General features: G+C 47.6%; 1 protein-coding gene and 1 long non-coding RNA gene across 3 annotated transcripts in view; one reads left to right on the top strand and one right to left on the bottom strand.

The window, feature by feature from the left end:
• The first annotated feature begins 4,231 nt into the window (after positions 1–4,231).
• LOC134738908 (uncharacterized) lies at positions 4,232–8,315 on the top strand. The gene is made up of 3 exons (XR_010125180.1): positions 4,232–4,328; positions 6,911–7,015; positions 7,388–8,315. It is a non-coding gene; the product is annotated as an uncharacterized LOC134738908 (long non-coding RNA).
• Positions 6,121–14,687, bottom strand: part of RAE1 (ribonucleic acid export 1) — a 27,301-nt gene continuing 18,734 nt past the window's right edge. For both annotated transcript variants that reach the window (XM_054466939.2, XM_054466941.2), the window contains exons 9-12: positions 10,962–11,068; positions 10,805–10,880; positions 9,742–9,936; positions 6,121–6,565 (exon numbers count right to left, since the gene is read on the bottom strand). In XM_054466939.2, the coding sequence (XP_054322914.1) occupies positions 6,479–6,565; positions 9,742–9,936; positions 10,805–10,880; positions 10,962–11,068 (465 nt within the window). In that variant the 3' untranslated portion in view covers positions 6,121–6,478. The remainder of the gene's footprint in view (positions 6,566–9,741; positions 9,937–10,804; positions 10,881–10,961; positions 11,069–14,687) is intronic.

Below are 14,687 nucleotides of genomic sequence, written 5' to 3'. Positions count from 1 at the left end.
TGCCCAAAGTCAGTGGGGGTCAGGGTTCAACCTGGAAATGCAGTCTCCTCAGCTGAGGAAGGCAGTGAGTCCTGGCCAGGAAGCCGGTCCAAGCCCCTCTCTCGTCCCCAGTTGACCTCGTGAAAGCTGATGAATGACCAATGCTTGCAGGGTGGTCTGGAGTAATGGCGGCACCGTATTAAGGGGCGATCAGGCTGTATCTTGACACTGGGATTCATAAGAGGAGGAAGAAACCCATCATGCTGACGGGTAGTGAAGAAGAGAAATGAAAGACAAAAGACACAAGTGAAGGCCAGGCGCAGTGGCTCACTCCTGTAATCCCAGCTACCCGGGAGGCTGAGACAGGAGAATCGCTTGAACCCGGGAGGCAGAGGGCACACTGAGCTGAGATCACGCCACTGCACTGCAGCCTGGATGACAGGGCGAGACTCAGTCTCAAAATAAAAAAAAAAAAAGACACCAGAGTGTGCTGCCGCCAGTGAGCTGACGGAATCCGCAGTGTGGGTTCGGGCCCGTAGGATGCTGAGGATTGTCAGTGCCCTCTTTGAGCTCTGTCTCCTCCCGTACCGCCTCCCCTGCACCACACTCAGGAGGGAAAAAGAATAAAAGATGAAGAACGCAGGTCAGTTATTTTTTGGGAGCTGATTTACATTTTAAGCAAGTATGCAACAGGTGTTTCTCATCGGCTTTGGAAACAGCCCTCACCTTAAAGAATATTTTTCAATAGATGGATGCAAAATTCACAATAGGCTCTTAGACTGTGGTGGTGTTCATGGGTGTACGTTTATCTCCAAACTCATCAAGTTGTATATGTTAAATATGTACAGCCTTTTATATGTCACACTTCAATAAAGTGTAAAAACTCACACAGTCGGCTACGAAACTGTTTACACTGCCCATATTTGCCTTACAGTGACCTAACACCTGTCATGATAAAACCCTCAAAGTTGCAGCCACAACCTCTCCTGACTTCTCCCATCTCAATAGGGGAACCGCAGTGAGCAGGAAGACCTCGCAGAGCTGTGAAACACTGCCAGGCTCTGATTAACAAGCCAGTACCTTGCAAGGAAACACAATGCTTGTGTTGAGACTGCCTTTCCTGAACACTGTAGCCAGGCCCTGGGGTCTGGGGCTTATACAGCTTTTTAAGAGCCTACAAAAATGTTGAAGGGCAGAGAGGTAGAAAGAGAGAAAGAAAAAGAGAACTGGCTTGAAGATATTTAAAAACAACAACCCCAGCCTGGGTGTGGTGGCTTACGCCTGTAATACCAGCACTTTGGGAGGCCAAGGCGGGAGGAGTGCTTGAGTGCAAGAGTTTGAGATCAGCCTGGGCACACATGGTAAAACCCTGTCTCTACCAAAAAAAAAAAAAAAAAAACCAGAGCCTGGTGAGGTGGTGCACACTTGTAGTCTCAGCTACTCAGGAGGCTGAGGTGGGAGGATCACTTGAGCCCGAAAGGCAGAGGCTGCAGTGAGCTGAGATTGCACCACTGCACTCCAACCTGGGCGATACAGCAAGATGCTATCCTCCAAAACCCAAAAACAAACAACAAACCCAAAAACAAACAACAAAAAACCCAAAAACAATCCCCAAATTAATCCGTTTAAGTAAAGGCCTACAAATGTAATACTGGAGACCTCACGAACTATTTAATTTTCTAATATCCAATCGATTTGAAAACAATTTGTAGCTTTGTAGGAAACGCTGCACTTTGTGAGAAATTCCCTAGTATTCGAGGTGATGATTAAGAAATCAACATGGAGTGTAAGCTAACTTACTGCCAAATCATTACAAAAGTAAAATAGGAAATTTTTTCAAAGAATTTGCCTTCAAAACAATGTGTATTTAAAGCAGGATGTGGGTGCATTTTAATATTTGGTGTGGAGTGGTGGGTGACACCTCCAAAAGTCAGAGGACCTAGTGCAGTGATGTCCCAGAGAAAGATGAATATAACATGAGCCACGAATGTAATCTACAATTTTCCAGTAGTCACATTTTAACAAATATAAGCAGGGGAAAGTTAAACTTATTATCCAAAATAGTATCATTTGAATGTGTAATTGGTATGAAAACTAATGGCATTTACATTAATTTCAAGAGCATGTGTTTAGTTCATTTTTTTTGGCACTAAGCCTTTGGAATCTGCTGTTTTAGGTTTACATCTCAATTCCAACGGGCCACAGAGCCTTCAAAGTTACTCACACGAGTCTTAAAGTGACCTGTTTGCCACCACCAGGGATTTGTGTTTCCCAAATCACGGCAGGGATGCTGCTATGGGGCACGGGAGTGCTCAGAGGCCCCCACACCGCGGGCGCCAAGGCTTCAGTGTTCCACGAGGAAACCATCGCGGCCATTAAGTTTGAAACAGAAAAATCAGGGTCCCACCTCTGACAAATTATCTCCTTTAGCATTTTCCAAGGAGGCCTTCAATCTAAGTGTGTTATTTTTAGGACGATTCTTCTGACAGCATAAGCAATGTTTTGATTCTACTTCCCAAATATCTTAAAAGCTTAGCAACAACAGCAAATGGAGGGGGGTGGCCAACACTTCATTTCTTTTAATGAACTCAAGTCTGTGAAACTGAACACAGAACACATGCTCCAATGTTGGCATTGGGGCCATTTGCGCCATCTGCTGGCCAGACCTAAGCACAACACCTGGCTCCTGAGGAAGACAAGCAAGATCTCCAGTCACTTGGTCTTTGGACCTTTTTGTCCCGCCTGTATACCGACAGCACAGCCCCATTGAGCAGGAGACTTCTCATGGATGTCATCCTCACTGGCACTTATAGTAGCAGCTACATTTAAACTCTACATCACAGGCCAGCCACGGGGGCACTTTTACGCGTTAACTCTTTCACTACTTACACAACCATTATGATAGCTACTTTTAATGTCTCCCATTTTACAGATGAGGTCACTGAGGCTCAGAGGTTTAAATCACAGGCTTAAGCAAAGGGTAAATCACATGTTAGCAAAGCTGGTGACAGAGTTGGAATTGAAGGTGGGCAGTCCAATTCCAAGTACATTTTTTTTGTTTTTTGAGACAGGGTCTCACTCTGTCGTGATCCAGGCTCACTGCAACCTCCACCTCCTGGGCTCAAGCACTCGAGCAATTCTCACGCCTCAGCCTCCCCAGTAGCCAGGATTACAGGCATGTGCCACCATGCCCAGCAACTTTTTGTATTTTTAGTAGAGACGGGTTTTGCCTTGTTGGCCAGGCTGGTCTGGAACTCCCGGCCTCAAGTGGCCTGCCTGCCTCGGCCTCCCAAAGTGCTGGGATTACAGGCATGAGCCACCACACCCAGCCCCCTGTTCTTAATTGCAATGTTATATGGTTATTTCAAATATAATTAATATAATCATCCCTCCCATTTTGGGGAGACCTCAAGTGCAGTTATGGCTAGTACTTGAGGTCACTGAAGCTAAGAACTCATCCTAAACCATATAAAAAGTGACAGGCACAGAGAAAAATCCCACCCCAGGATATTAAAATATCTAATACATACATACGTTCTGTAACTTTTTGTGGCTCCACTAAAAGACATGCTCACTGCAACAACTACATTCATTTCACAACCTACGAATGGCTCATGAGTGAATTTGGAAAAGGCTGGCTTAGGCGCTCCTGAGTGTTCAAGAACATGTTTAGTTCATATTTTAGAGTCTCTCCTCCAAAAGAGACTAAAATTTTGGTTGAATGAGAAAAACAAAACTTTCCTACATGACTCAAATAAATTTCTTTGAGACAGGGTCTTGCTTTGTTGCCCAGGCTGGTCTGGAACTCCTTGCCTAAAGTGATCCTCCTGCCTTGGCCTCCCAAAGTGCTGAGATTCCAGGTGTGAGCCACTGCGCCTGGCCCTTGCTGTTTACCTTCTCTTGGTGGTGATTTTCTGGTGAAAGTCAGTGAGCTCACTGCCAGCAGGCCAGGCACGTGCCGCATCCTTTGTTCTTCCTCTACCAGAGGATCCTCTGGCGTGAAGCTAACCCGAAAATGGGGTGAGGCAGGCGGGTTAAGCTGGCCCCTTTGACTGAGAGGGTTTTCACAGGCAGGCTCACATGCACACGTGCACACACGTGAGCACAGGCTCACAGACAGGTATCTCACACAAACCCACCACAGCTCCATCCTGCTCCCAACCAAACATGACAGGAACCGAGTGCACCTTCCTGTACCCACCCTAAATCCCTGCCACCTTGTTTCAGCAGCATCTTTACACAAAGTTCTTCCCACCAGGCCCTGTTCCCACAGTGAGGAACCAAGGAAGCGATGTTACAACAGAGTGGGAGGAAAGCCAGGCAAAACCAAGCAGAAAATCAAGGGAAAGGTGAGTGTTCACGGTGGCATCCTGGTGGCAGGCAGATGGCAGGTGTTATGTTCACTGCCAAAACCCTTTCCAATTTTTTGTATGTTTTAAAATTTTCATAATATGTTGGAAAAAATTAAGTGAAAGAACACAATTTGTCTTCTCCATGAGGTTCATATACTTTACTTTCAACGAAAGCAGCTCTAACAGGGTGTGCAGTAAATATTTAATGGCAGGATGATTTGACATTTATTAAAACAAAGAGCCAAGATTACACTAGTATCTCTTTGAACTAGAAGATGCCATCAAACTTATGAATACTTAATGAGCACCTACTGCATGCAACTTACAGGTGCCTGCAGAGATGCTGAAGTTTAAGATGAAGAGTTCCTCTAAGACTTCATATGCATTTTAGGAAACATAAATATTTTAAGAAGCTTAATGATCTCAGTGAATATTTCCTAGATCCTCATTAGCAAACATGTAGTGTGCTTTTATGCTTTAGGTCCTGGGCAGCAGAGCAATGAGCCTTGGCCTCATCTAGGGTTCACATCCTGGTGACAGCAAAGAGCTCCCTCCCAGGTTCTGACAGCCCAAGTCCAATCTTGGATTTATGCAAATGTTTTAAATTTGCCAATTACAAAAACTGTCCCCTTGGGGAGGTGGCAAGGTCCCATCCTGGGAAAGCGCACTCTAAAAGGCCTGCAATTTAGACTCATTTTCCACCCTAGCCCGTCACTAGGGCTGGTAAAAACAATGAAACTCTGGCTAAGCTAAAGCTGAATATGAAAGTTGGCTGCTGAGATAATCAGGCTTCAATCTCCCCTCACAGCAGTCTTATGCTTGCTAGATCTTCCCCACGTTGATAAGACCACAGACTTGATTCATAAAGTGAAGAGAAAAATGAGCTGGAAACCGTTAACCTGAAAATGCAGATATTTTTCTAGTGCACCTGCTTTTTTATCTCTAAAAAATAAGTTTTCGGGCTAAAAAACAGGGCTGGAGAGTGGGTGGGTCTGAATTCATTTGTGACCTACCAAAGAATTTAAACCACTGAGTGCAGGTGGTCTCTTCCAGTAGAAAATTTTATTTTCATTGTTTTTTATGAGTAGGCAAATACATCTTACAACATTATCAATACTAGAATTTTACACTCAGCAAGTCAGACTTCACACATTAGTCCAAACAGAAAGGCCTAAGAAGCGTTTGAGATCACAGGTGAAAAATACAGTGATAGACCCAAAAGTCACACTTTTTTTCAGGCCAGCTGAATTTCATTTTGACTACTTACCAACCAGGAATTTTAGATTACACAAAATACAAAAGGAACAGCCAAACAACCACTATTGAGGGTTCAGGGCAATTCCCATGCAGGGGACCGGGGTAGGTAACAGTTCAGGGCAATTCCCATGCAGGGGGCTTGGGTTCTAACTTGAAAGTCACACAAGTGTCACCCACTTGGGCCTTAGGAGGTTACCCACAAATGGCCTGTCACCCAGCACAAGTAACAGTCCCCATTTGAGTCACTCGGAAATCTGAGCAGCAAGGCCAGAAAGCACTGGGGATTTTGAAGATGGGAATGAGGGAAGCAAGGAGAAACACATTCAAACTCTGCCCACCAGGGCTCACAGAGGCTGCCGTTCCGCCCGGCAGAAGTGAGCGCAGCTGGGGACTCCCTTCCCCCTAAGGTTGCTGCATTTCCCAGAGGGTGTCTGAAATCTCAACTCAAAACCCCACGCCGATGCTGGGCAGGACGCACGTTCCTGAGGTTACAGGGTGGGCAAGGGGAGAAAAGGACAAAGGAAGCTCGGAAAGCAATCTGCAAAAAACTTTATTACAAAATACAGCACGGGGCTCACAGACGCTTTTCCAATATTCTCTAACACGTACACTGAAGTGCTGCAAAATCCCTGGTGGTGCCCACAATCTAACTTCTACAATAACCTCAACCCCCTTAGTTACAGAAAAACTCTGCAACAGGCAGTGGAATGGAGAGACGGCAAGTCGCCGCGGACGCCTGGGCTCTCGGCTGCTGAACAATGACATCGTTTTCTCCAGGGGTTGAAATCCATGTCCATGGCTGACAACCCAACAAGGCTGGGACCCAAATTCGTACAGAGATGAGGCAGAGTGGAGAGAAACAACTCTGGCCGAGCCAGAGTCTCCAGCCACTACTTCTTATTCCTGGGCTTTAGCTCTTCGGCTGCATTACGCAGGAAAATGTAATTTTTTTTCTGGGGATTATAAAATTCATGTCCCTAAAGAGAGCAAAAAACACCAATGATCTTAATTATTCAAAAGAAAGTTAGCATTTGTAGGTGCTTTTTCTAGGTGAAGTCCTGTGCTACAATACTGGAAACATATAATCTCTCAGAGAAATAAAACAACAAAGATAAAGTCAAATGTGAAACAGAACTTCAGTCCTCAGAGAAAGGCCTAAGGATGTGGTTGGTACCAGTGTGTCATCAATGTCCTACTGAGAGAGTCTTCACAGGTTCGTTTTCAACACTGAGCCCCCTTTTAACAACCCAGGACTTTAACGCCAAGATAACTGCCTTGGGTCCCTTGGTCAGAATTAGTTCTGACCTGAGAATGTTTCACAGAAAGGAAGACATCTGACCTGCGAGGTATCATGGGGATGAAGGAGGACACCCCGTCCCACACGGAAGGAGCAACAGACACGGAGCACAGCAGAGGAATGAACGGTGGTGAGTGAGCCAGAGGCGTGTGTGGAGGTGTGCACGTCTGCCCAGGCCCACACCGGAGGGGATGCAGGGCTATACACAGCATGGAAAGACTCCCGAAATCAGGATGAGGCCAGACTACAGGGCTGTGAACGGCAGAGGGAGGCCTTTGAATGTTATTCCCCAGGGAAAAGGAGGCTGTAGGCAGGTCAGTGACGTGATCACATTTGAGTTTTAGGAAGACAGGTGAGTGGGGTGGGCCAGGCAGATGATCCGGAAGACAGCAGGCAGGAGCCGCAGGTGGGCCAAAGACCTGGAAGAGGGAGGTGGGGCATGGCGCTGGGTGCCCTCTGTCACCTGTACTCTGATGACACATTTTTATTCTCTTCCCAACAGGCACGCCAAGAAAGCTCTAGAAGTTTTGCTCAACAGTGACCACTAATTCTCATAATATACAAAGTGTAGTTTTTCTGAACAGTGACACAAGCAGCAAGCTAATAACATCAATCATGTGATCATGACTTTGCACTGGAGATAACTGTCCTTGAACCAAGAACAAAGAAAAACCCCTGAAGCAAATTTCTCTTTTAAACTAAAAAGATGCTAATTTATGTAACTCCCACAATAAGCTGACATTAACTGCTTAAATGAATGAGATTTTACTTCAATTTTTAAACAGCACTCAAAGCAATTACCTTTCTCACTGCTTTCAATTTACTACGTTTTTTAATGCGTATAATGTATACAGTCCCGCGTGTCATTTAAGTTAAAATGTAGAATTTTGATGCAGCTGCTGGGATGAGTATGCAAAGAGGAGATTCAATGAAGAGCCTGACGTGGGAGCTGAGGCCTCGGGCTCCATGCATGCCACAGCCTGTCCAACCTCAGCCAGGCAGAACCAAAAAAGTACACTCTTGTCACAAAACTGAGTGCACGGCTTACAGAGGTGAATGGATAAACAAATGGCACACCCCACCTGGGAATACTACACAGCACTGAAAAGTAATGGACAAGTGATTCACTCAATAGCATGGATGAATTTCAAAATCCTTATGCTGAGGGAAAGAAGCCGGGGAGAGGGGAAAATGTAGCATAGGGCTCCACTTATATAAAATTCTAGAAAATTCAGACTAGTCCATAATGCCAGAAAACAGATCCATGGTTTTGTGTTTGCGTACGGGAAGATTACAGCAATACACACAAAAACCTTTCGGGGAGATGACTGTGGTGATAGTTTCATGGGTATTTACAGATGTTGAAACTGATCAAATTGTACACTTTAAACAATGACTGTATTTCAATTGTACCTCAATAAAGTTGCTTTAAAAAAAGAATGCAACTTCATGGCTCACACAGCAAACCCTCAAACAGGGAAACACAGAAGCAGCAGCAGGCCTGGAGGGTCAGAGGGATGGAAGGCAATCAGCAATCAGCTGGACTTCTGTGTCTAAGTTCGGGGCCTCAGGGAGACTCAGGTGCAGCCACGCTCCTGAGACTGGGAAATACTAAAGGTGGAGTGGGCAGGGCCCGAACCAAGGGACGTCTCCAGTCATTGGTTTGTGTGGCAGCAGGTGTCTTGGGAATGCAAAGCGCTGGTTAGAGCCCTGTGGTGGCCCCCCAGGCTGAAACAGCGGGAGGCCAGCAAGGCAAGAGGGGCAAGAGACAGGATCTGGCAGGAGGACGGGAACCACAGCCCAAAGCAGAATAAACCAGAGCATGGCCAAGAAGCAGGGAGGAGAGCTGTATGGAACAGGAAGGGACGGGTGAGTGCCGGGCACAGACAGAAAGGAAGCTTCTGGACTGGACGAGGAGGACGTGGCCATAGGGACTCTGAGTACAGCTGCAAGAGGCCAGAAAGTACCTGGCAGTGGACTGAGGAGAGGCCAGAGCACAGGGAACCAAGAGGGTAGGTACCGACACCCCTCTCTTGATAGCCTTAATATTACAGGGAAATGGCTCCTCGAGCCTTCCGTGCTTAGACAGAGGGGAGGAGCTGGTGGACGGGGACAGAAGACAGTGGGAGGAGGAGGCGGGGTCAGCGCAGGCAGACGTGAGGTGAGCGGGAAAGACACTGCAGGCCACTGGAAGCCCTTCCTATGTGAAGCAGGTGACCTCCCCATCGGAAGCCAGGGCAGGGTAGGGAAAAGTCTAGAAGGCCGTTGTGGGTAAAGGGCAGAGTGGGGTGGGAGGAGAATGATGAAAACCACAAATACAATGATGACAACCTCTCCAGAAGAGCTGAGCAGTGGAGAAACATGCAGGCTGGTTGAAAGCCAACACACTTCCCATGGGGTTGAGCAGAGTACCCCAGTCTACACATTTCACCATCACGCCCAAAGGCCTCAAAAATGCAGCCCCGCTCCTGCCAGCTCCTAACTCCCCCTGCCCAAACCACCCGCCAACCAAGCAACCAACAGCACCCAAGGGAAAGCTCCATGACCCGTCCTGCCACGCCCTTCATAAAGTGCAGCCCCCGGCTTGCCTGTGCTTCTGTGCCCAGGAACAGAGCAGCCCGTAATGGCTCACACTGGCCAAGCACTTCCTGTGTGCTGGGTTCTGGCCAAAGGCTGTACTGAATCCCCACAACCATTTGAGGAAGTCCTGCAATTTCCCCTTACAGGGAGGGGACGGTGACCTGCCCAAGGACACATGTGAGTCCTGAGAAGAGTCACAACTCAGGCCTAGGCCTTCTGAACCCAGAGCCTAGCTCTGCTGCCTTGGAGCGCCCAGAGCAGCCCAGGAGTTCTCACCTTTGACCAGTCGTAGCTGGAAGCGTACGCAAATATGTTTCCATTGTGATTGAAACAGCAGGCTGAGATGGGCTGATCTAACTGTTCCGAAGTTTTTAGTTTTGTTCTGGCATCTTTGTCCCAGAAGCTGAATCTACCATCAGATCCCACAGTTGCAAGGGTGCCATGAACAGGATGGAAGGCAATTCCATTGACCTGCAAGGATTGACACGCACCATGAGAAGCCAGGCAGAGGGGCACAGAGAAGGTTCCACCCACACACACTTCCTGCTTGAGTGAGGAAACAAGGCGCACAGGTACATTTCCTTCCAGCTGCTGCCTGCTGACCACAAGAGAAACTATCCAGGCTTCCTCCATCAAATGCCAGCCCAGAATCCAATCTTGCCTCCTGTGAGGCCTGCACACCAGAGAAAGTGAGCATGTGGACAGCAAGAAACAAGGAGCAGACCTCAGGAAAATGTTTCTTTTGAGCAAACAGATTTCTCAGTCTGAGCTCTGTGTGTGAACTGTCTACCAGCACTCCTAGGGGAGGGAGAAGACTCTCGGCAAAACATCCTAAGCTTGTGTTCAGAAACAAATACACAATGCTGCTAGTCAGGGGGCATGTTAACACAGAAAACAAGGCCGAGTGTGGTGGCTCATGCCTGTAATCCCAGCACTTTGGGAGGCCGAGGCGGGCGAATCACAAGGTCAGGAGTTCGAGACCAGCCTGGCCAATATGGTGAAACCCCGTCTCTACTAAAAATACAAAAATTAGCTGGGCGCCTGTAGTCCCAGCTACTTGGGAGGCTGAGGCAGGAGAATCGCTTGAACCCAGGAGGCGGAGGTTGCAGTGAGTTGATATCACGCCACTGCACTCCAGCCTGGGTGACAGAGCGACTCCGTCTCAAAAACAACAACAATAAAAATCCACAGAAACCTGAAGCCTACAGCATAAGCCACTTATCTCCGGACATGAACACACAAGCTCTTCAATGAGTCTTTTCTGATCCCACAATTCCTCAGCCACCTCCAAGTCTGGTTTCCAGATGTATCACCACGGTTAAAGTGTCTAAAAACGTACCGCATAAATGTCCTGAGGAGCTGAAGTGTTGGTTCCATTAGATCGATGACATTTAAAGGTGAAGTTATCTTTGGCGCTGAAAGACAAAGGTTCACGTAAGTCTTCTTTCGTTAAAAAAAGTCCAGTGAAATCTGCAAGCTGACACAGTCACACTTACGGGTTCGGGGGGTTGATATAGTGAATAGCAACTCTCCCCTCGATACTTCCCAGGGCAAAACCAGTAGGCTTGTTCTGTTTGTCTTTAAAAATAGCCACACACCGATGCTACAGTTAAAATAAAAAAGAGACATAATCACAGCATAATATAAGATTTCATGACTAACGTGAAGGTAAGTCATTTTTAGCCCATGTTTAGGTTTTAGAAGAACCAGAAAAAAATCACTCAAATATGATACAGCAGTAAGCATTGCTTTCTAACTCCTTAATAACTCCATCTAAGCAGTGAGTTTATGACCGAACTGCACACCCTGTGCTCCTCCCCTGCCCCCGCTGCTCATTTTCCCTCTGCCACCCTGCAAGGCCGCGTTCACGCCAGCAGAGCTCCATGGGCTGCGAGGCAGACAGCGGCCCTGCCCGTGGGGAATGGAGACATCCCTGGCTACATAGACACCCCTCAGGAGGTCACCCGAAGCTTCTGCACTTCTGCCTCCCCAGCTGCAGGAGGGATGCAGGCTCTGCCGCACCCATCTCACAGGGAAACAGGGTGAAGGGGACAGTGGGTGCAGTGGCCATGCTACACACAAGCAACACGCTGCACTTCGCACAGTGTTGAGTGTGAGGGCCCAAGGGCGGGTCTCTATTCTACAGAAGAACCCAGAGATTCCACTACCCAGCCTCCTGGGCAGAAAAGCCAACCACCCCGAGGAGAAGCCAACTTCGGAGTTACCACTTCTTCCTTCCAGTTGTGGCAACCTGGCCAAAGCTTGGAGGGCCATCCACCCTGCCTAAGCTGGTCATCTGAACTTCCGTGTGAGTTCAGGGGAAGCCTGGCAGGACCCAGGCAGGGGCCAGGCAAGACGAAGGGAGAAGCAGCCTCTGGCATCGTGACAGCTGCTGGGGGTGCACGTTTCCTAAGTACAAAGGAAAACGGCCTCCTCTTTCATTCCTGTACTGTTTGCTCCCCTGCCTTTTTAAAAACTGTCAGACCATTACTTTTGTGAGTACAAAGAAAAAAAGTAAAGCAAACTGACAAACATCTGTAAGTTCTTAGATGACAGAAAAGGCCATGGCTGGTCATCAGCACAGGGTCCACTGTGTGGCACACCAGGAACTGCACGACGCCAGGGTGCCACTTGCATCAAGAGCCACATGCGCTGGCCCTGTGCAAAGGCCGATGGCAATCAGTCCTCAACAATGGAGAGGCCAGGGCGCTAGCACCGGGTGGCAGGAAGTGAAGCCAGATGGGACCAGGTTTTTTTTGGATTCATCCAAAAGGAAATGGGGAGGCAGGGAAGGGCTTAGGCTGGGGTCCGGCAAGGCCAGTGGTGCCACTTACAAGAGCCCCTGCCTCACCTCTGGAGGATGCCTTCAACGAGGACCAAGGTCTAAGCGCTTATTTTATTGTGGTAAGAACAGTTAACATGAGAGCCACCGCTTAACACATTTCTAAGTCTATATTATTGTTGACTACAGGTACCATGTAGTTCAGCATATCTCGAGAACATTCTCATCTTGTTTAATGAAATTTCATCCCATTGATTAAGTACCTCCCCATTTCCCCCTCCCCCAATCCGCTGATGACCGCCATTCCACCCTTTACTTCTGTGAGTCTATGCTGGATGTCACATTTAAGTGGAACCATGCATTTTCTTTCTGTGTCTGGCTTATTTCATTTTGCATAATCTCCTTCATGGTCACCCACACTGTCACGAATGGCAGGATTTCCTTCCTTCAGGCTGCATGCACAGCATCCTACTGCAGCTATACACTTCATTTTCTTTATCTGTTCACTTGGCTATTGTGAACAGTGTTGCAAGGAACACTAGGAGTACAGGTCTCTCTTCAAAATACCCATTCTGATTCTTTTGAATCAAGACCTGTAAGTGCTGCCAGATCCTATGGTGATTCTGCTTTTCATGTTTTGAGGCCTCCAGTTTTCTCTAACGGTTGTGGCATTTTGCATCCCCCCAACAGTGCACGAGGGTTCCAGGTTCCCCACACCCTCCCCAGCGCTTATCTTTGGGCTTCCTGGTAACAGTGGTCCCATCAGGTAGGAGATGGTATCTCACTGTGGTTTTTGTTTGCCTTTCCTTGATGGTTAGCATGTTAAGCACATTTCCCTACACCTGCTGGATATGTGTATGTCTTCTTTGGAGATATGTCTATTCAAGTCTTTGGTCCATTTTTCACGTCACCAGTTTTCTTGCTATTGAGTTGCAGGGGTTCCTTATGTATTTTGGAAATCAATCCCTTGTCAGAAATAGCCTCCAAATGTTTTCTCCCATTCCACAGGCTGCCTTTTCACTCTCTTCATGGTTCCTCTGCTGTGCAGGAGCAGTTAGTTTAACACAGTTCCACTTGGCCATTTTTGCTTTTGTTGCCTGTGCTTTTTGGTGTCATATCCAAGAAATTACTGCCATAGAGTTCTGATCTAAGTGCTTTCCAAGATTTGAATTAGATGTGGCAGGAGGAAGGGAGAAAAATGAACAGATTCCCAAATAATTTCAGGGTGGAGGGGAGGAGACTGAGGATTAGTGAGACAGGAGAGGGAAAGTTCAATCAGTGATCCACCTGCTTCAGCCTCCCAAAGTGCTGGGATTACAGGCATGAGTCACTGTGCCCGGCCCAAAATATATGATTCTTAAGTGCACATTGTAGTGGGTTTGATACAGGTATTTGTACTATACTGGGTGTGACCTCAAGATTTCCGGCTATAACAAAGGAGATGGAGGTCCCATTGAATGGGCTGTGAAGCACATCAGGAGCAACAGGCTGGTGGTGGCCGAGAGGGGCAGGTTCAGATGAAATGTTCACTCTGCAAATATTTACAGAGCACCTCTTACACTTGAGGCCCCGCTCCAAGTGCTGGGAGGCGGCAACAAATACAAACAAAAACCTCTGCTCTCATGGAGTTTACATTCTAGTAGGCAAAAGAAGTGAAATATTTAGTATGTATATGACATCCATACATATGTATAAAATAGATGGTACTGGTAGCAGTAGCAAGGGAGAATCCTGAGGCAAGGGTAACATTTGAATAAAGAGCCACAGAACGTAGTCTTGGGTTTGGCGTGGGATACTGTAGGCTCAGACGCCGGGGAGACACACCAAGGAGCTGTCCGACTAGGTGTCCATGTCAGGAGCACAGGAATGAGGTCCGAATATCCAGTCCACAAGGCGTGGCTGAGCGACAGTGGATGAGAGATCAGTTGTGCTTGGGTGGAGGAGGCAGCGGCTTAGGGAGACGTCTGTGGAACCTCCACATTCAGCCAAGAGACAGCAAGGATAGAAGAGCAGCCACAGAGGTAGCGGGTAAGAGGCTGGCAAGACAGCAGCCAGGGGAAATGTTTCTTGTAAGAACAGTGAATGAAGCTCTGTTCCAGTAAGAGGATGGCTGTCCAGTGTCCCCTGGAATTACCAATGAGGATGCCACTGGTAGTCACGCCAAAAACAGTTCTGGTGGAACAATGCGGGCAAAGGTCTCACTGAGTGAGAAATGAGTGGGAGGTGAGGGAACAAAGGACATTTCATGCAAGATGCCCCACTGCGGAAGGAAAAGGGATGCGGGCGGTACTGGAGGAGGATGTGGGGATCAAGGGAGGTGTGTTTTCTAGGATCAACTAGACTTCAGCAAGCGTCAGTGCTAATGGAAAAGTACTACGTGGCAGGAGAGACGGGGGTATGGGAAAGAGGTGATACTCTGCATACGGTTCCTGAGAAGGCT

This window comes from Pongo pygmaeus, chromosome 21 (genome assembly GCF_028885625.2).
Source record: "Pongo pygmaeus isolate AG05252 chromosome 21, NHGRI_mPonPyg2-v2.0_pri, whole genome shotgun sequence".
NCBI classification, from domain to species: Eukaryota; Metazoa; Chordata; class Mammalia; order Primates; family Hominidae; genus Pongo; species Pongo pygmaeus.
Note: the sequence above shows the minus strand (reverse complement) of the source record. Positions and strands in the feature narration are given on the sequence as shown.